Source organism: Pezoporus occidentalis, unplaced genomic scaffold (genome assembly GCF_034315485.1).
Source record: "Pezoporus occidentalis ecotype Australia unplaced genomic scaffold, CSIRO_AGI_Poc_V1 ctg97, whole genome shotgun sequence".
Lineage (NCBI taxonomy): Eukaryota > Metazoa > Chordata > Aves > Psittaciformes > Psittacidae > Pezoporus > Pezoporus occidentalis.
In genome coordinates, this window is record NW_026916336.1 from 2,515,894 (window position 1) to 2,537,299 (window position 21,406).

The 21,406-nt window shown below is 44.5% G+C and overlaps 1 protein-coding gene across 3 annotated transcripts in view; it reads left to right on the forward strand.

The window, feature by feature from the left end:
- INPP5D (inositol polyphosphate-5-phosphatase D) overlaps positions 1-19,414 on the forward strand; it is a 53,176-nt gene extending 33,762 nt beyond the window's left edge. For 2 of the 3 annotated variants that reach the window (XM_062606566.1, XM_062606568.1), the window contains exons 6-28: positions 105-192; positions 903-983; positions 1,161-1,232; positions 1,499-1,622; positions 2,732-2,838; positions 3,373-3,475; positions 4,267-4,463; positions 5,261-5,378; positions 5,880-5,976; positions 7,259-7,397; positions 8,074-8,182; positions 8,337-8,425; positions 8,663-8,744; positions 9,901-9,990; positions 10,150-10,263; positions 11,368-11,450; positions 12,524-12,611; positions 13,220-13,369; positions 14,093-14,186; positions 14,422-14,529; positions 15,105-15,377; positions 16,927-17,503; positions 18,373-19,414. In XM_062606566.1, the coding sequence (XP_062462550.1) occupies positions 105-192; positions 903-983; positions 1,161-1,232; positions 1,499-1,622; positions 2,732-2,838; positions 3,373-3,475; positions 4,267-4,463; positions 5,261-5,378; positions 5,880-5,976; positions 7,259-7,397; positions 8,074-8,182; positions 8,337-8,425; positions 8,663-8,744; positions 9,901-9,990; positions 10,150-10,263; positions 11,368-11,450; positions 12,524-12,611; positions 13,220-13,369; positions 14,093-14,186; positions 14,422-14,529; positions 15,105-15,377; positions 16,927-17,503; positions 18,373-18,375 (2,986 nt within the window). In that variant the 3' untranslated portion in view covers positions 18,376-19,414. The remainder of the gene's footprint in view (positions 1-104; positions 193-902; positions 984-1,160; positions 1,233-1,498; positions 1,623-2,731; positions 2,839-3,372; positions 3,476-4,266; positions 4,464-5,260; positions 5,379-5,879; positions 5,977-7,258; positions 7,398-8,073; positions 8,183-8,336; positions 8,426-8,662; positions 8,745-9,900; positions 9,991-10,149; positions 10,264-11,367; positions 11,451-12,523; positions 12,612-13,219; positions 13,370-14,092; positions 14,187-14,421; positions 14,530-15,104; positions 15,378-16,926; positions 17,504-18,372) is intronic. The other variant, XM_062606567.1, reaches the window with a different exon arrangement.
- The last annotated feature ends 1,992 nt before the right edge of the window (positions 19,415-21,406 follow it).

Consider the following 21,406-nt stretch of genomic DNA (forward strand, 5'->3'; position numbering starts at 1 on the left):
ATGCCTGTAGTCTAAGCTGCACAACTCTGTCTGAAGAGACCAAGTGCTAATCTACCCAAGGACCTGACCGCAGCCTTACACCTCTGCCATGTCTCTGTTCCCAGTGAAGCCTCTAGGACTCTCACATCTCTGGAATCCATCCAGAAAGTGTTTGAGCAGCAGCTGCACCCTAGTATCCATCAGCGCTCACAAGTAAGTCGGGTGAAAGGTGGGAAAAGGAGAGAGGAGTGTGGGTGGCTACCAGCACGAGGGGGAGAGCACAGCAATGACCCATGGGATTCTGGTGATCAGTTACAGCTTCTGTTCTCTCTAGCCTCTTTGTGGCTGCAGTGCAGAGGGCACACAGTGAGTTGTATCACCACAGTTTCACTTATCCCGTAGTCCTCTCTGCCTGCTCCCCTCTCTTGCCCCAGAGGCAAGTGCAGTGAACGTCAATCTCCCCACTCTTCCTCAGCCTGCGTGCTGGGACTGCACGCCTCTTTCCATAAACACTCCAGGATGTTGCACTACCAAATCCTTCCTTCTCCCAAGCTCCCTTAAGCCCCATGACCTTCCTCACCCTACAAGTAGCCCAGAAACCAAAAGTCCAGAACTTCTGGATGTCCTGGTCATGCAAAACTGTCTCCCAGCAACAAGCTGACTCCCTTGCATGCCCAGCTGCTTTTAACCTATGGACAAGGTTTACAAATTCATCCTTCCATCCTCCCATACTTCTGCATGTTGAGACAAACTCTGTGCTCCTGCACTGCCTGTTATGGATTAGAGTAGCAGAGGCACCAGTGCTGCTCCTTGCTCTGTGTGTGAGGTGTTCTGGGGTGAGACTACTGCGCTTTCAGGCCATGCCCTGTGGTTCAGTAATTACGCATATCTCTCTCTTTTTGTTTCTCTGTTGTGGTTATCAGATGCTCGGTGAAGCTAGTCCAGTCAATATTGTATTGAAACTCAATCAGCTGATTTCTTTGCTGTCTTCTATTGAAGAAAAGGTAGAGTTTTAAAGCTATTTATATTACCTTCTTGTCATATTTTGCCTCTAGTTATGCGTCTTGTTCATCATCAGAGCAGTTTTCTGCTAGAGTAAGAGTTCTTTGCTTTGACTTCATTACTCTCAATGTAGTGCAGAATCACCAAATGCAATCTGGTGCACATCAATTCTTTTACAGGTGAAAACACTGTTGATTGAAGGTCCTGATTCAACCCACCGGCGCTCCCTCATTCCCCCTGTCACTTTTGAGGTAATGTTCTTTTTTGACGATGCTGATCACAGTGTGGCAGGGCAGCAATGCAGATTTTTGTTGGTATCTTGGTTCCTGAGAACTTTGCTGAGCTGCCACAGAGATAACAGCTATTCCTGGATGCTGTTTAGCACCATGCAAATGCTTCAGAGATGTCTAGTGAGATTCGCAGAATGATGATACGTGTCCATGAATTCAGGAGGGTGTTGCTTTTGTAATACACGACTGAAGCATAGATTGCTTATGAAAAATCTGTTTTCTGATAGGTGAAGGCTGACTCCCTAGGAATTTTCTCAAAAATACACCTCAAGGTTGATGTGGAAATGGGAAAACTGATTATCAAGAGAGCTAAGGATGGTCCAGAGGACAAGTTTTATACCCACAAGAAAAGTAAGATGCTTAAGTTCACAAATGCTGGGCTAGATTCTCAGTCCCTTGAGTGATGGAGAGGGGTACCCTTTGGCCCCACTGAGGGGAAGGTTTTGCCCAAAGTGCAGATAGCTCTGCTAGGTCCTGGGTGTTGTGCAAGGCTCCAGACAGTCTAGACTGCCTATCCACAAAGTGGCCTGCAGGGAGTCATCACTGGGCTAACCAACTTACAGAGATTGGTTTAGACCTGGACTCTTGGTCTAAATGAAGACAGAGGTAGCAGGGAGCAGGTTTTGATAGAAGATTCCACATAAAGCTAGTTACAATAGATGCATTTTCTACTGAAAAGCAATGTCACTTGAAAAATAAGTTCTGCTGGAACATACTGACTTCTGTGATGATTTTTGGTGGCAGAAAGCGAGATACTCAGTTTCAGTAACATTTTTCAGTGAATTTCCCTTTGGTTTTGGGTTGGTTTTTTGCTGGCATTTTTTTCTGTATGTGAATCAATATCTCTACTGACGAGCAATGCTGCTTTCGTCTTGGAAGGCCCAATTCAGACAACTTCCCTTTTTTCCTATTGTGTTTCTGGACAGGCAGCTCACTGAGACAAATGGATTTATTAGAAGGAAGGTGATACCCTTGGCCTCTTTCCTGCTAGAAAATCAACCTGTTGCTGGCAGTGATTTAAAAGATTAGCTATCATGCATGGCTTTCTTCTCCTGTCCTTCATAATTACTTAGCTGCTATTTTAGATGGGTAGGAACCACCTTAATTATCAAATGAGGTTTTACCTCCTCTTTCACAGGTGGGGAAGGAATATATGTAGGCTGACTCAGGATACAAAGAGATTACCTGCAGGAAGCCAAGGTTTCACTTCAGACAGGAGGGCTTGGTATGGACAAGAGTTCAGGCAGAATGAGTTTTGGGGGGGTTCTCTTCACTTCAGAGTCCAAATCTATTCATATAGAAAACAGGACTAAGCAACATTACAATGCAGTTATGTGGGGCAAAGTGAGCCTCAGACATAAAAGACCATGTAAGTCCTGAGCCTGTGAACACTGTCATATTAGTTTTGGTGGGATTCTAGTCTCAGTGTCTGCAGCTCATGAAACTCAGCTTCTGTTTAGTCTTGCAGCTGATCAAGTCCCAGAAGGTCCCGAACAAACTGGTCATTGTGCTGGAAACGGAAAAAGAAAAAACACAGCGGAAGGAATATGTTTTCTCTGATTCCAAGGTACACACATAGTGTATTTTCCTCCCACCAGCCTGGAGCAGGTAGCAGGTACCTGGGTGGGAGCGGTACAAGGGGCATTCCTTGGCAGAAAGAGGACCTGCTGAGGAGCAGTGGTTTTTGCACTGCAAAAGTGAAATTACTCCTTTGTTCTGGAAGCATCCAGAAAGTGAACAAGTGTACTGTGTAAAGGGATAAACTGGAAAGGGCAACCGTCACCGAGGCAGGAGAACAGTGTCAGCAAGCAGTGAGAAGAAGCAAGGAGTCACCTGAGGGTAGCTGCAAGGAGGTTCATGTAGACAAACAAGAGGGAAGCCTAGGTTTTATTCTGACTAGCTCAGCACGTGTTAAAGTAATACACAAGCTAAGCACCTAAGAAAATACCACAGGAAACAGAGCCTCTTTGAAGGTTCCAGATAGTGGGGAGCTAACATGCCCTTCAAGTGTGGAGGGAATTTCCTGGTTCAGCTAGTTTTTCAAGATGTTGTGTTGGAGAAGTTAAGCAACTTGTTAATTGTCTCTGCTCCCCCTGTCTAGAAGAGAGAAGGGTTCTGCCAACTTCTGCAGCAGATGAAGAATAAACACTCGGAGCAACCAGAGCCTGATATGATCACCATCTTCATTGGGACTTGGAATATGGGTATGGGCTCATACAGTGGCTTCTGATGTGGGCATTCCTCTGAAGGAATAGACACTTCTCAAAATGTGTGCTCACCTGTCACAATATGCTCCAGACACTGTGTTTGTTCTGGAGCAGACCTGTACACCAGGGTTGTACTGGTGTAGGGGAGGAGCTGGTCTCTAGGCATATTCTCGCATATGGTTTGACAGTTTTAATGGTTCCAGACAAAGGACCTTAAAGAGTACTGAAGGATTCCTCCAGTGACAGGCACTTGTGGCCAGCATGAAGCTGGCACAACAAGCAGCAGTGTATGCTATCCTCCATCTTGCATGCCAGCTGCTTCTGAACTTGACTAGGGACTGTTCATGTCCAGCCTGGGAAGAGAACTGAGTATCTGCAATATTAAGGGAAGGGGACAGGGTGTAGTTGAGGAGAGTGGAACTTAAGTTCTTTTTCCAATCTGGGCAGAAAAGCCTGGTTCAACTGCTGTAAGCTGAGCTGTCTGTGCTCAGTCATACTTAAGGGGTAAGGTAAATGCAGTGGCAGGCCAGGACTACCCTTGGCTAGCCTTGGCCTTGGTAAGCTAATGAAAGACAGGAAGATGGCCAAAGCAGAGTCGGTCCTTCATCAGTGACTCAGTTAGGGTTAACATCTTTGTCATCTTAGAATAGTGTGCCCTGGCTAATAGGGAACTGGTATAGGATAGAGTACATGTGAAGCCTGTTATTTCTGTCCCCATGGGTTGTCTGTATCCTCAGTGTGACAGAACATACTCTGACTTACTTTGGTGTTTGATTTGCTAATAAAAGGTGCTGCACCTTCCCCAAAGAAGATCACCTCCTGGTTTCTCTCCAAGGGGCAGGGGAAGACCCGTGATGACACTGCTGACTACATTCCTCATGACATCTATGTGATTGGCACCCAGGAGGATGCCCAAGGGGAGAAGGAATGGCTGGAGACCCTGAGGCAATCCTTGCAGGAAATCACCAGTATCAGCTTCAAAGTGGTGAGAGGTTATTCCAGCTATTGCACATTGCTCAGGCATATGAGGAGAGTAGATTTTGTGCAAATAAGTGACAGAATAAGTGGTGTTTTGCCTACATCTCCTCCCATTCCCTCCCTTCTATTGTCATTGCATTTGGATGAGGGAGAGTGAACTGAATCTGTCTGTGGACTCCACAAGATCCTCCCCTGGAACTTGCTGGATGGGCTTATTGCTATGGATAGTGACCCCCTCACTGCCAAAGCAGGGACCCTGCCATGAGCTCCTCTGCCTGCCAGTCTGTGAGCACTGCAGATGCTGAGCACTTGGGTCAAGTAGTGGTGATATTTTGACCTTCATAAAGGAAGAGACTAAAACTTTCTGAGCCAGCAGTAGCCTAGATCTCACCCTAGGCTACTGCAGTTACAATAGGATGTAACAGCACACAGGTATAATCATAAAAGAAACTGAACCTTATTAGGACCATGTTCAGACATTCCTGAGTTTCAGTGATACCAAGAAATAAATCTAAGCATATCTGGAAGGCCACAGTAGAACAGGACTTATGGCTCTCATGATAGTTAGAAAACTGTGCAAATTTTGTGCAAGCAAGGCAATCCAGTGATTAACTTGAAAATAGCACTAGAAAATAGCTAGGTCCTTCCTCCCACCTCTGATTAAAACGACTGAAAGCATATCCTAAGCACAGGAAGAAAATTTGTGTAGGAGAAGTACCACAGAAGGAGCCAGGACGGCTGCAGCTACAGCGCAGCTCTGCAGCACGTGAAGAAATACAACCTCTAACCTTCCCATCCATGCAGATAGCAATCCATACCCTCTGGAACATCAGGATTGTCGTGCTGGCCAAACCAGAACATGAGAACCGCATCAGCCACATCTGCACAGACAACGTGAAGACAGGCATCGCAAACACACTGGGTGAGGAACAGACCTGGTCTTGTCCAAAGGACTGAGATCTGCTCAGTCCCTGCCAATACTGTCCTTGAAATGGAACAGCTTTTTCTCCACAAGACTCCTTTGACTGCAGATATGTGACACTAGTGTTACTAAAATTGTATCCCACTAGCACTGATTATAGGTTACCCTGTAAAAAAGGAAATTTATTTGTGTGTATACTTAGCACACATATATTTATATTCCCAGCAAACACCTTTGACTGGCTATTGGATTGCCTTTCCTTGGGTTTCACAAGGAAATTGCACTTCTTTCCCTTCAATTAATCTTTTTTTTTAGCATCCTTAGAAAAACTGTTACCACAATCTGTGCTGTATGCACTAATTCTTTCTGTGCTGATTAAGTTAACTTACTTCTTTTCTCCATTCCACTTCACTTAAGAGGTACTGGGTGCTTTATTATCTTTGCTAGACTCAGCCTGGAGGTGGATTGATTTCTTGACATTTTTCACTTACCTTTTTCCAGGTAATAAAGGAGCTGTGGGGGTGTCATTCATGTTTAATGGAACCTCCTTTGGGTTTGTTAACAGCCATTTGACTTCAGGAAGTGAAAAGAAACACAGGTAAGACACATCCTTCCCTCTCTAAAATGGTTGTTGTCCCAGGATGAAATTCCCTGGGCCATGTTTGGAAGGAGGGCCCACCAGACAGTCACAAGCACGTTTTTCTGATCATAAAAGATTATTAAATGTCTCCTGTGACGGCAACCTGTGCTAAAGACACTGCTCATTGTATCACCATTTAAACGAGGGACTACTATATAGCCATTCCACATGGGCACAGGTGAAATGGACAGGAAAATACCTTCAGAGCCAAGTGTAAATGCCATGCAAGCCCAGTACATGAGGAAAAGAGTTTCCTGATCTACAGTATTTCGGAGACATGTGGGAAGGTTTTTCCCATCCCAGAATCATGTGCTGAAGGGTACTGTCTGCCTCCTCACTGTGGGCCGTGCTGCAAGCGCAGGAGCTGTGGTGCACCCTGAGGCACACATCCTGCTGGGCATTCTGTCAGGAATACCAAGAGGGAGTTGTGCAGCACAGAAATACCTCCATGGTGGCTAATTCTCTATACCCAGCTGTGAAATGAGTTTCCATGGTCTAGGCAGGTTCTGTGCTGCATGGGATTGAAGGCAAAGATCCTGACATTGTTGGGAAATATGTGCCCACACTGGGAAGAGATGGAGCAGTCAAAGGGATGGTCTTGAAAGCAGAGGTCTTGAAATGGAGAGGTTGGCTTTGCCATCTTTTCCAGTCCAGGACCCAGAAAAGATACGGTGTGGAACTTCTACACAAGGTATTTGCCACTGATGTAGTTAACCTCTATGGAAGCATTCCACAGGGCTTGGAATAGCTGTCAGAATCTAGGAATGTGTTTGCTGCTGAAACCCGAAGGCAACAATCTAATGCTGGGTTTCTAGGACATGCAGCTCAGAAAAGCACAGCCCCAGGAGGCAACAGAAGTGGCTTTAGGATAGCTTTCCAGCTTTTCAATTCAGGTGGAAGCAGTCTGACACCCAAGGAGCTGCTCTAAATGCCACTGCCCCTCCTCAGAGCAGGCTGCCCCCCAGCTCACCAGATACACAACGTACAAGGTGCAGCATGAGCTGTGCTGTGTTATTGGCCGCATTGAGTAGGTTGGGAGACACTGAGCATGTCACCTGGGCCTGTCTGCTGAGGTGCAGTGCCAGACAGGGGTGGCAAGTTCTCAGCTTCTGATGTACCCTCCTCTAGATGTCGAGCCAGACTGGTTCCTGCCTGGTAAAGCATCAGTTTGTGCCAGTGCAGGCACTTAGAAACCGCATGGCAATTTAGTTTGTCAGGCAGATGTTTCTTGTCTTGACAGACGCAACCAGAACTACATGAGCATCCTGCGCTTCCTGACACTGGGAGATAAGAAACTGAGTCCGTTTAACATCACTCATCGCTTTACTCATCTATTCTGGCTGGGAGACTTGAACTACCGTGTGGAGCAGCCCCCAACGGTTAGGGATGCTGTGTGAATCCCTGGGGAGAGAAAATACTGTGTTGCCATAGAAGCGCTGTCTTTTCCCAATCTAAGGCAACATGGCAGACAGTGGCAGAAATAGGGGAGGCAGAAAGGATCCCCAGGGCACAAGTGTGACACCAGTTGAGGGAGGAAAGGAAATCCCTTTTGCCCTCTCCAAGGATTAATGGACCCAGGAATGGCATCTGGCATACTCTGCTGCTCCGGGTGGCATCACTTCCCCAAACTCCCAACTCCCCTTCCCACTATGAGTAAGCATCTGTCTGTGAACAGCTTGATGAAGAGATTGCCTTTCTGCACTATTTGGTTAGCTTTTAATGGCTCAGAACTGGCCTTCAGAAACAGGCAAGCCATAATAAATACTGGATAGGTTTCAGTGGGTGGGAGACAACAGCCAGGCTGGTGTTGATGTACATCTGGCAGTGTGTGTGCTTGTGTGTGGGGGTTGTGTGGGCATTTTGATGTGTGTATTGATAGACAAATGTTTGGTCACGCAGCAAAGACTGGAGCCTTTCAGTGAAGGGAACAGTGGGGAAGTGGCAGGGGCATGGCTCTGTGAATCAGTTCAGAAGCACTTGCTGGCTCCTCACTGAAGGGAGTATTTATAAGGAGCTTTTGCATCATCTGCAGCTCTGCTGTTTCCCTGTTGGCAGGAAGCGGAGAATATTATCCAGAAGATCAGGCAGCAGCATTATCCGGAGCTGTTGGCCTTCGACCAGCTTCTTATAGAGAGAAAGGACCAAAAGGTGTTTCTGCAATTTGGTAAGATTCTGAGGTTGTTGGCAGGCTCCTTTCCCGTTTCCACCAACTTTCTGTGCCAGACTTGATGTGGGGCAGCGTGTACAGAGCAGTGCCTGTCTCAGCCAGGTGAGGGTTCTCAATGGGCCACACTGTAACAGCTATCTCTCTGTTTTAGAGGAAGAAGAGATCACTTTTGCTCCAACCTACCGCTTTGAAAGAGGCACCCGGGAGAAGTATGCTTACACCAAGCAAAAAGCTACAGGGGTAGGTGAAAACTCATGTCTCTTCAGAAGTATGTGACAGAGCAGGGAAATAACTCCTACAGAAGGAAGTGACCTAAACCAGTCTCTGCATTTTTTGCCCTTGTACTGTTCTGAAAGGAGTCAATACAAAGAAAAAGATTTGACACAAATCTGTGGTGCTTGAGCAAGTGAATTTCCTGTTCTTTTGTGAGCTGGTCCTTTCTCTTCTTCTTGACATCACTTCTCCTTTGGTTTGCAGATGAAGTACAATTTGCCATCCTGGTGTGATCGAGTGCTCTGGAAATCATATCCCATGGTGCACGTTGTGTGTCAGTCCTATGGTGGGTAGATAACAGATTGTAGATAGCAAAGCAATCAGTCTGAAGCGGAAATGATTCAGAGCACAGTCTGTAGGATCTCCCTGCACTGCCAGGCACTCAGCACAGAGGGACCTGATGTTAAACCGGGCAGAGTGGAGCCAGATCTCTCTGCCTGTAACCTTACAAGGTTGGGAATTAATTCTGATACTCTTTTCTATGCAGAATACCCCTCAGACAGTTGCAGCTGTCCAGTTTCAGGCCACACTGCAGGATCATTTTACACCAGTCATTTCTTGGCAACAACAACTTTTCCTGTGCAGTTACCATCAGGAGCTCCTTGCTTGATGGTGCCAGCAGGGTACGTGGTACTGTGTACTGCATACACAGTCCAGTCTGAGGCTGGAGCTGCAAACATCCCTCTTCTGTCAAATCACATTCCAGAAAGACTGTGTGGTACCAAGAACCTGTTCCCTTTCTCACTGAGAAACATCACAGACGTGCAGTGCAGGGAAGAGAGGAATCTCATAAGACCTGTTTAAAAAATGACTCAGAATTTCATTGAGTCTATGTAGGACCAAGCATCTGAGTATGATGTTGATGGTTTCCTGTGTATGGGAATGAGAAGAGGGCTGTAGATGTCTCTTGGGGTATAAGGTGGACTTCTCTGATCAGAGAGCCTATGATGATGAGGTGTGTGGTCAAGTAAGTACCTCTATGAAGTCTGTTCAGTGGACTGGGCTTGCTAGAACTCAGTGTGCACTTAGGTCAAGTCAGGACCTTGCTCAGTCACTGTTAATCTTGGGCCATGAGTTGCAGTGTAGCACTGAAGCAGCACCAGTGTACTCTTCTGTGATTTCCTGCCATATTTGCGCTTTAGTTAGCTGTGCAAATTGCAGAGGCAACCAGAAAGCCTGTAACTGCCTTTTGTGCTGTGAGAATCTAACACTGACAGTCGCTTGCCAAATGTTGTGTCCGTTAACCTAATCTTTATGTATTTTGACAGAAGAGTTACATTCCCAAATACTAACATGAGATTATGTAGAAACACCTTTGACTGGAGACAGTTACCACAGCGACTGTTATGTTTGCTGGAAAATTACTGAATAATATTGCTATTGCAGTGATTTCACCAGAGCAGAACATAAGGCAGTAACTCTCCTCCCTTTCTCATTGGCAGGCTGCACCACTGACATCATGACAAGTGACCACAGTCCTGTCTTTGCCACCTTCGAAGTGGGAGTCACCTCACAGTTTGTTTCCAAGAATGGTTAGTCAGTCTGAGTGCAATCATGCCGTCTTCACCTTTGGGCACAAAACACAATGCTTTGTATATGTTAAAAGAAAAAGCTGACCCTTTAAGAGTCGAAAATGCACTTTCTTTATCTCCTGTTGAAAATGCTGGGTTTTTTCCCTTCTTCTTTTCTAGACTCCAAGTACACAAATTCCCAAGGGGAGATAGAGTTCCTGCACTGTTACGCCACTCTGAAGACCAAGTCCCAGACCAAGTTCTACATCGAGTTTCACTCCAGCTGCTTAGAAAGTATGGTTTTCCCCAACTTTATTCTTTCTGTCAGAGTTTCCCGCTTGTTTGGATAGTTCCCCTTCCTTTTGCTTGGATCTCAGTAAATAGCTGTGTGGATCACTTGTTCCAGTGCAAAAAAAGGGATGTCCTAGAGATTTGTTGTAGTTTACGAATCATCCTATACTGTCAGCAATACAATCCAAAACACACAGCCATTTAGCTGTAATCCATGCTTAGACATGTAGTCTTCCACCATTTCTTCCATCTTGTTTGGCAACCTGATAATTTCTTGAAGAGAAGCACATGTTGTTCTTGCTTATTACACAGGCAATCTCTACTTAGCAAGCACATGATCAATTGCATTTCTGACTGTGCCTGCTACAAATGATCGGCTGCTTTCAAAGCAAAGCATCTGCTTTAAGCTAATAAAAATAATTGCCCTGGTTTAAAAAAGAATAAACCAGAGGATCAGCTTCAGGTGAAAGGAAAAGGAGTGATCTGACTCCATAAATGTACCCTCCAGTGCTGCAGGTTTCATTCCCTGTCCCTGTGCTGCAGGGCTGAGCCTCAGCTGTTTATGTAATGCAAGCCTACATGCCCTTGCTGTGTGTTTTTTTAAGCGGTTCCCCATCACAGGACAGCTCCTGTAAGTGGGACAGCATGCCTTCAGTGTATGCTTCATCACATTATCGCATGTCAGAGCGCCGTGTCAAAGGCAGCTCCATAAAAGATTATTTTTTTGGCTGTATCGAAATTTGCATAAATTTCTATGGAAACAGTGTATTACGAATCTTAAATTAGAATTTCAAAAGTGTGCTATCTTGAGTGGCGTAGGAAGAGCTGTCATGTTCTTATCCTCCAGTCCATGTATGCACTGAGCTTCTCAGTGCCAAGTTTAACTGTAAAATAAAACCATTTAGCAATGCACCAGGAAAATCACATGTAAAGTTACTGTGTAAACATGGACCCAAAGCTCAGACTTGAAGCTTCTTAATACTTTCAAAACTTGTGTCCAATTGGGATAATAATTGTAGGCATTTTGGAGATCTGGCATCTGAAGAGGATTCCTAGCCAAGTTCTGGTGTCTTTTTTCTGGCGAACTCCTTTCTCATCACTTTGCAGGTTTTGTGAAGAGCCAGGAAGGAGAAAATGAGGATGGGAGTGAAGGGGAGCTTGTGGTAAAGTTCATTGATGCACTTCCAAAGGTAAGCAGGGACTCCGTTTCCATATCCATACGGAAGAGAAGCCTTCCACTTGTATCCCGTTAGCAACATTAAGTCTTATATGAACGTTATTTTCAGGAACATGGCTGTGGTCTTGTTTATACTCAAAAGAGGCTGTAAGAATGCAGGATGGGCTTAAGCTAACCAGAGTGTGTTATAAGCAGGAAAGAACTTTCTTGCCAGTATACTACATAAAAAATGTCTCTTTTATACAGTATGCTTTCATCTCTATCAGGAATTCTGCTGGCGTGATCATGTCACTCAGGAGTGTGACCTTCTTCTCACACTTCTAGTGAACACAACTATGCTGACAAGTCTTTTAAGCAGGCCCTATTGGTTTTTATGTTTTAGATGGAAGAGAAGACATCTTAAAGAGCAGCTCTACCCTGGAGTTTCTCTGCCCTGTCAGGCAAAGTTTTTCTCAGTATTTTATAGAAAAGTTGACTATTTTTTACCCGTGTTAAAAAAGACCATCAGTGGCCAGACATAGTGTTCCATGTGTCAGTGTCAGAGACAAGTCCTACCCTTGAGATCAGAGCTCTTCTCCATTTTCTGTCATGGTGAGAGCTGGAAGTATTATCAGAGCTCCTGGATTTGGAGTAAACATACATGTCAGTGCCCTTCTGAAAAGTTAACAAATGCTGACTTTGGAAAGAGTGCCTTAACACTGAAAGATTGGGGAAAGGCTGTACAATAAGTGATTGTAACAACAACCAAACAGATTTTGGGGACCAAACTGAATCAAAGTCCAGATCACTTCCTCCTAGAGCAGTTTTTATTCCTGCACTGCAGAAGAAAATTGCAGCTTAGGCCGTTAGTGTTTGATTTGTAGCATTCCATCTGCGGTGCTGGGAGTGAGAGTGGGGGGACTCTAAAAGTATGTAGCCTCCTACCACAGATCTCCAAACATCATCAAAGAGGCTGATCCTAGAGGTGGCATGATATCCTCATCCGTTTGTCCAGCTGAGCTTTGCTCATTTGGGACTGAGGCACAGGGATAACTGTGTTCATGTAGCCCACCTATTGTATTGACCCACATTAACTTGTCTTTGCAGCTGACACCCATTATTTCAGACCCAGAATACCTTCTGGATCAACACATCCTGATCAGCATTAAGTCATCAGACAGTGATGAATCTTACGGTAAGTGTTTAGCTCTAAAGTTCTAGATGAGTCAAAATCTACTTAGAGTTTTCCAAACTGCTGAAGGAGTGGGAGAGAACAGAAGTTACTCTTATAGACTGAACATCCATGATGCTCTGACTTCTGATTTGGAACTCAATACACACAAGAATACATTCTGGGGAATAATTTGTGAGCTAAGGATGATTAGAAGCAAATTAACTTGAAGCAACAATCTGTGTCAGCTTTACCAGCCCCAAAAGAGCAATGGCTTAAAAAGAAAGTACAGAAATTAATTCAGGAGTCAGTCTGTTTAAATTAGTTAACTCAAAACATACAAATCCTGTTTTATGGATTTGGCTCATGTTTTCTTTACCACTAATGGAAGCTCAGAACCCTGTAGCCACCTGCAGCTGTCTCCAATGCCCAAATCCTTCACACATATGTGAAGAAGTGAAATGAATGCTGCTGATTTCTCCAGGGACATTACATTCCTTACTGTGATCCAGAGCAGATTCTCTCCGGTAATCTCAGCCCTGTCAGCACAGTGAGAGTAGATGACTGACAGGAGAAAAATACTTCAATGCTTTTTTTTCCCAGTCCCAGGCTCGTTGTCTCCTTGTCTCTAGGGGAAGGCTGCATTGCCCTGCGAATAGAAGCAACAGAATCCTTAGTTCCTATCCATACTGTGCTGACACACCATGGTGAGAAAACAGGAGTCTTCCAAGGTGAAATCAAGTTACAGACATCACAAGGAAAACAGAGAGAGAAACTGTATGGTAAGGAACGAGATTATCTCTGCAGTGCTCACCCCAGAGAATATCCATCTCTAAATACATCTGTCAAAGAACTGAAAATTATCCTTGCAGTGCTTTTAGTCCAAAGAGGCAAGAACTTTTGATGCTGACTGCAAGATATGAGTATCCTTAGTTCTCAGGAGTATACATGTGCTCTTTCGGAAAGGCACAGCAATGTGATTTGTTTTTTTTCCTTTTTCATCATTCAAGTAAATTCAGCAGACTGAGAGAGCCCCCTGTCTGTCACTAATACTGGTTTTATTGAATGGCGATGCCTTAGTTCCACTTGTGGCCATATGATAAGGTGCCGAAGCTTGCCCTGTTCTGGTCATCCTGGGGGAACATCAACAAAGAGCATGTGAGGCTCTCAAGTAGCACTCCTTAGCTAAAGGATCACAACCCTGCTCATTTTCACCTTGCTACCTGTTGTTCTCTTTCAGAGTACAAAAGCAGCCTCTTTACATTTACTATTATTCTCGATGGTAAAATGATCTGTATGTGGCTGTTTGGTGGATCATGACCTTTCTATTTCAAGAAACACATTTTTTCCTGTTTCATATTGTTGAAAGTAATACCATCAACTGCTTAAAACTGTCATTCTGATAGTCAAGAGAGATGCCTTAATACAAGCAGTAACACAGAAAACTTATGCAATCATACTGTGAAGCTGCCAAAACACTTTTTAATGCCTTTTCTTTCCTTCAGATTTTGTCAAGATTGAACGTGATGAAATTGCTGGGCAGAAACCAAAGAATAACAGCAACTTAGAGCCTAGCAAAGACTGGGATCAGACCAACAGGTAAAGGACAAGTGTGTGAGCTGGTTATGGAAAAGTAGTTGACTCAATAAAGGCAAAGCTGTGCTTGCTGTGGGAGCAGTATTAATAGGCATGCTGAGCACTGGGAAGCTGCCTTTGTGGCTCTCTGGTCAGGGCTGGTCAATGCTTCTGTGCCCAAAGCTTCACAAGCTGAGAATGCATTAGTCAGGGTAGGTTCCTGCATCTCACTTAAAGAGGGACCTTTTATTTCCAACAGAAAGTCAAAATCTACTCATCTGGTGGCCAGAGAGGCAGCAGCCATTGCTCGCTACTGGGGGAGTGCTTCCTCTTCTCCAGACAACTTGGGAAAGGAGGACACATTACGGTAATCTTGTTGCTTCACCTCTGCCGGCTTGGGGTGGGAAGCTGTGCTCACATTGCCTGTCTTTTCCTTCCCAAGAATCACAGGCTTACAGCTTCATAGGCGCATTTCTTTGCAGGCAACTTCCTGCCTTCTCCCTGCTAGACTATATAGGTACACCTCAAAAGACCTCTCCTGTTGTTCCTTATTCCTATGCTGTGCAATGCTGCCCAGTGCTGCCATTTGCCTCTTGCTTGGAGCCATTCTGCTACAGCTTCCAGCTGAACTGCTGGGCCTAGAAACCTGTATAAGCCTCTGAGTGCTCTCTGCAGCCTGGAAATGGAAGTGCCTGTGACAGCCAGGGAAACTATCTGGTGCTGAGACCTTGACCCAGCTGCTTCCTCTCCAATGACCCAGGGCAGAGAGAGGCACTAACAGGACTCCTACTTATTCTCTGATTCCAAAGCATCAGTGGCCAAAAAAATAAGTAGGTGGCACTAAATCTAAGCACTTAGTGGGCACTAACTCCTTTAGATCTGGCAGGGAGACAAGAAACGTATTTGTGCATGTGTCTTCCTAACAGTTTTTTTTCTCTTCAGCAGCTCCACTCCCACAGACATCAGCAACCCCAACTACCTGGGGATGGCTGCTTTCTCTCAGCAGCCGTCTGCAACTAGCCAGCTTAAGCAGATACCTTCACCAGACCAACCACCTGCTCTCTGGAGCTACGAGCAGCAGCCCAAAGAGACTACATCTGTAATGGGACAGAGTCAGCCATCCTCCACATCACCTTCTGTGTCACCTCTATCTCCAAAACCATCTCTCCAGCCTACAGTAAACAGAAGCATTTGTAGTCGGAGCCAAGAGTACCTGTAAGTCTTTGAGTTGAGTGCCCTCTCTTCTGTCATTCTGCACAGTCACTGTTTCATGATCTGTAGAGAATTCAAGGTGCTGCATATTCTCTCAGACTTTCATCTCCAGAATTAAAGATAACTGAGGGTCACAAGTGCAGCACATCACATATTCAAAGAAAACTAGTATAGCTAGTTTTGTGAAAGGAAAACACTTTTTTTTCTATGTGTAAATTTCATTCTCTACCAAGAGAAAAGAAGGAAAAGGCCACAGAGTTGGTAACAAAGAAAAAAAGGGAAGAGTGACATAGATCTTTCCACTGGATGTGAAGGAGGAGAGCTCCTTCACATGTCCTGTGTGAAGTACTTAAACCGAATTTCTGTGTACACCGCTACACAAGTGTCCAGTTTGCCGTAGAAGTTAGCGTCCATCTACTGCATCTGTCACAAGTCTTGATGCAGAATTTTCATCCAGCAATTGAAAATATCCCATCCATATGCATCTAAGTAAAGTGATGAGGCTATTCCACCCCAGTGCTGTACACACTGTCCTTGTTCAGACCTCCTTTTCATAGTGACAGATGCTTCCTGTGTCTGGGCTATAGTTCACTAGTAAATGGATGTTGCACTCCATAAGCCAGAACTTGCAGAATTCAGAGCTGCAAGCAGTGCCTCAATCTGTTATGTACCTGACAAGGCTTCATCATGGTCTCAGCTCTTTTCTCCTGCATGTACTGACTTCCAGAAAATAACTTGAAGAAAGGAGCACAACTCATTTGAAGACTTCCAAAGAACATGTGCCACTCACACCTATTCTCCTCTGTTCAGTGATATTGTGGCTGATCTTTTAAGTATCATGATGGCTCTCCAGATGAAAGCCTTGCCAAATCAGGTCAAGTCACATAAAACCCACAAAACCTCCCTTGTCCCACTGTATAGCTGTGCTGTCATTCCAGTCTGAGCCCCAATTCAAAGGCCTCAGCTGTGAATGAACAATGATTGCCTCACCTACAGAATTATAGCTGTTACTCGTATATAGTGCATTTGAGTGCATCAAGGAGTCTTATCCCTTCCCCAGGAATACCATGTAGCATTGATAGCGAGAGGAGATTGACCTAGTTGTAAAATGCTACAGTATGATGTGAGCTACGACTCAGCTAACTGTCCAGACAGACGTTTCAATCCTTTCTGCCAAATCTGAATATTCTTTTTAGTATTTAAATTCAGATTTGTGCGTGTCACAGAGCCTTCAGAGCACTTGGCACAGTTTGGCTCAGTAGCTTATCTCTGTTTAAAGAGAAGCCAATTACCACTTGGACAAAGACTGTAGTCCAGCAGGGAGTTTATACAGTACCATGCTTATCTGGTCTCTGCTGTCATATTAATAATGATTAAACAAAGTAAAAACAATGCAAAATTCTGTTCACTCCCCAAATTTTACTGTTATCCTGCCACCCCTTTGCACAGTCTGTTCAGTCTTACTATGCTCATTTCCTATTCACTTTCTGTTTAAATCAGTCTCTTGCCTGCTTTTTACAAGTCTCTCTTTACAATGCTTTGATGACTCTAGGCCACCTGAACTGGGGAAAACCATAGCAGAGCCTTCACTTCAGGAGGAGGGGCAGCAAAAGCCAGAGATGTTTGAGAACCCACTGTATGGCTCTATGGGGTATAAGGGCAAGGTGGCACCAAAGAAAGAGCAGGACTACCCCAAGGCCTCGCGAAAAGAGCAGCCACCACTGCCTGATCAGAGCTGTCATCTCACAAAACCCCAGGAGCCTGAGAGCAGCAAGACCCCCAGCAAACAGCCATCACCACCTTTCCTGGTCCCCACACAGCGGTTTCGGTCCTATACCTGCTCTGGCCAATACGAAGAAAAGAATACAGGTGAAAAGACTCAAGGCAAGCTGAAGATTACCACACCATTAGAAAACTCAGCACCACTCAAAAAGCTAGTCAAGCCATTGAGGTCTGAAGTCAGCCCAAGTGCCCAGGGGCAGCAGAACAAACCGCCCCTTCCCTCGAAGAGCCGGGCAGTGCTGGACATGCAGAACTCCAAGGGGCGAGACTATCGGGACAGTTCAGAGCTGCCTCACTCTGGGAAGCATTGGACAGAAGAAGGACCGGTCAGCAGGACAACTACACCGGTGTGTTACTTGTGGCAGTGGGACAGGATAGAAGTTGGCCTCACAGCAGAATGCTGCTAGAGTAGCACTGGCTTAATCACTCTGCCCTTGCTCTGCCTTTCCTAACCAAGCTCAGAGCACTGTCCCACAAGCCTACAGGGCCTGCAGAGGAGGGAGTGTCGTACAACAGTATTGCTGCAGAAGATGTCATGTTGCGAAGCCATAGTTTTGCATGAAGTTTTAATTTCTTCTGAAATGTTTAAACTTGATGGCCAGAACAGGAACACAAATAGTCAGCTACTTCATTATTGCTCCTTTGGTGCATGCTGCATTATGCCTGAAAAGGTCCACAGTACAAACCTACAGCACAAACCTACAGTATTGGCTAAGAGATATGCTTTGCTATAAATAATAAAAAGATGATTAAAAGTAGTTATCCGTGGGAAGCACTTATCAGCTTAGAACAGAGGTGTCCAAACCCATTACTGAACCCCCCACAGAAATAATCACATATCTACTTCTCTGGGTGGCGGGGTTTTGGGGGGCGGAAGGTTCTTTTTTTTCTTGGTTTTGGGGTTTCTTTTGTTTGTTGGCTTTGGTTTTGTTTGGGGGTTTTTGTTTGTTTTGTGGAAGGTTCTTTTGATTTTTTTCTTTTTTTCTTTCTTGTGGGTTTTGTTTGTTTGTGGGGGTTGGGGTTGTTTTTTTGTTGGCTTGGGTTTTTTCTCCTCCAGAACATCACGAGCTGGATGAGAAGAAGCAGGGGAGGTCATAGTAAATGGGCTTGGGAGAAAACAAGATCCCACTTGAGTGAGCTGTAGGATTGTGAGGTTTTTTGCTTCTCAATCAAGGCTTTGAGAATTGACAGTAGATGTCTTCTCTTGTCTCCACAGTGACAATGACACAGTAGATGGCACCCTAGGAGGAATCCTGATGGGAAGAAAGATGGAGATCGCTGCTTTGTTCACACTGATGTCCTCTGGTCTGGTTCTTAAAAGACTGGGGAGTTTTACTTCTGAGGGTGTATCCGTCCCTATGATTATGAAAATATTCGAGCTGAGAAGTTTATCCTATGTTACTCAGAACAAGAGGAGCCGGGACCACAATACCAAATGCAAGTTACCCTTTTATAGTGTCACCCTGGTACTTCTGTTAAGAGGCAGGTGATTCAGTACACACATTAGTAAACGTTCTGAAAAAGAGGAAGGTACGGTAAAAGGCCCAGGAGACAGAAGGGGTGTATTTAAAGAGCTTCCTTTCCAAAAAAAGCAAAATTTTTATTTTGTGTTACAGAATCCCTACTGAAGAGTGATGTGTAAAAGAAAGCATTTTGAAAGCGGTACAGCTCCAAAAGCACGTCCTGTCTGCGGAGCAAGGAGTTAGGGGAGGGTGGGAAAACAGTTGGAATGGCAGATACCGATGTCACACACTGCCAATGGAGCCAGTTTTGCCTCTAGCATTAGCTGGCAGGTTGCATTCATGCATGATTCATGCGGAGTGTGAGGGCTGGCCCTTGGCACTGTGGCTCTTTTTCTTTCTAGCAGGTAGTGCTTTTGTACCCCTAACAAACAAAGGGAGCTATCAGAAACACATGCAGGAATGGGAGAATAGGCAGGACCCATAGGCAGTCCAGGAGTATAGCTGCCTGAAGGGATGGACAGCAGTCATTCCAGCCAGTCTTACAGCAAGCACTCTGGTTTTTGAAGGACAATGGCCAGCTGGTTTTGTAGCATTCTTAATACATTAATGCTGACCTTACTGTACACTTATGTTCAATGACTGAGAATGAATAATGTTCACATACTTGTAATATCTGTTATATTCACATTAAGTATTAATGCTGTGGTTACAATTAGGCTATGCCTGTTTGTGACTTAATTGTTGCTATTGTTTCCATGTTGATTACTTAAAAAAGTAATAAAATATTCACCTTTTGTGTGTGTGTGTGTTTTTGTGTGTGTGTGTGTGTGTGTGTGTGTGTGTGTGTGTGTGTGTGTGTGTGTGTGTGTGTGTGTGTGTGTGCACAGTCCCTTCGTGGATACAACTTGTTTAAAAACTCTAGCACCTGTTAGCAGGTACAGTTACAGTTGTGTGAGTATAGAAAATGCACAGTAATTTTACTGGAGCAGAAGATGCCAAGCATAGGCTTGTGAGACTGGGTGGGAAAGGTAGAAACCTTCTAAACCTTCTAAACCATGCAGGTTAGAGTTTCAAGGCATCATTACTGAAACACCTGGCACTCCACCTAGAAGTCAGCAAGACAGGCCATGAATTTACATTCCTCTTGCTTTATTCAACAGAGTCCTCTCTCTGTAATCCTCGTAATTCAATAGCTGTGGTATTTCCCTGAACCTGGGGAGAGTTTCACTTTTCCAGATTGCAGAAGAATTCATACAGCCACAGAGTAAAACTTTCTTGGAGCAGGAGAACTTTCTGTGCAATATGGAGTGGGATCTCCATGCTAATCCTGTGTTCTTGTATGTTCAGAGATGGAAATGTGACAGGATTTCTACAAAACGTTTTTAACTTCTCAACAAGGAGACAGGGTCAGATTTTCTGTGTTTATCCACCAACTTCCTAAGCTCTAGAAAAGAAAGTAGATTCCCCAAAGTTTGCAAAATAAAAGCTTGATATAAAGCAAATATAGCTTCTTGCAAAAATATTCTCCTGTTTGGCAATACTGCTTAAAACTGGCACAGATTTGCGAATGAGAAGTTTAAGAACACGGGACTTACTAAGGCATAATATAACATCCAGGTACTTGATCTGGCCTGTCCTTTAGAAGGGTGTATTGCTGGGGGAGGAGAGAAGCTCTCTGCCGAGTTTCCTGCAGTAAGAAAATGCATTTCTATTCCCACGCTAAGAATGCATTACCTACTAGATTGAGAGCTGGGTAAAAGTTATCACTTGTGTCTCCAAAGAGAGTCTGAGGTATCCTCTGTATCAGGAATGATGGAAAATGCCACCAGACATTTTGCAAGTGGAAAACGTGCAAAAGGACGTTCAGTAAAGAGTTTTCTGAGGCCTCTGCAGAAGAGAGTTCTCAGGTGAGCAATTTAGACACAGAGTGGTAGAGACAGGCTGGTGCAAAAAAAAGTAGGGGTACACTGCACAATATTTGTCTCTATGGTAAGACTAGCAGAACCTTGAGATGGCAGAATTGGTCACACCAACTGTGGGAGCTTCCCAGATGTGAATATTAGAAAAACTAAATTTAACAAATGTCTTGTGCTTATGTTTGTTTTATTTGTGCCTTCTGTCATAATGCCTTTAATATTTAAAGGTTTTACTGCCTTGTGTCCTGAACCAGATGAAACCTGGACTGAACACGAGCCTCTTCTTTCCCTTGTGTCTCTGGGCTTATGAACCTCTTGCCAAACCAGGCACATTATTCTGCAAGCTCTTTTATTGTCCAGTTAAGTTGGTACAGACAGTACAAGTAGAAGACATGAAGGGTCTGAATTGACCAGTTTTCCTCAGGTGTAATACCTGTCTGCAACCTTCCAGCATCCTTTAACTTCTTAAAATAGCTGCAGTCATAGTGTACTTATTTCAGGGGAGACCCAGCTGTCAGAAATGCTTTAAGTTCCAAGTTACAGGATGTAATGTGTCGAACACAGTAACTTTAAAATCCTGTTTCCTGCCAGCACCTGATGCATCTAACACAAGCCTCTGCATCCTCTCAACTGTGAAACTATCACAGGGCACTGTTAAATCTCTTACTAAAATGCTGTATTTGGCTAAATTTTCCCCTCCTGTTGAAAATAGGGTCTTATAGAAAATCGCTCAAGGAGGAGGGAAAATAGAAGGAAAAAACCCCAAAACAAATGAAGACAAGTTAGTCCCTCCAAAATAGCAAGGGGATAATTTTGATGTTGGTTACAAATTATGATGCTGAGGCCTCTAGACTGCTGGGACCAAACACTC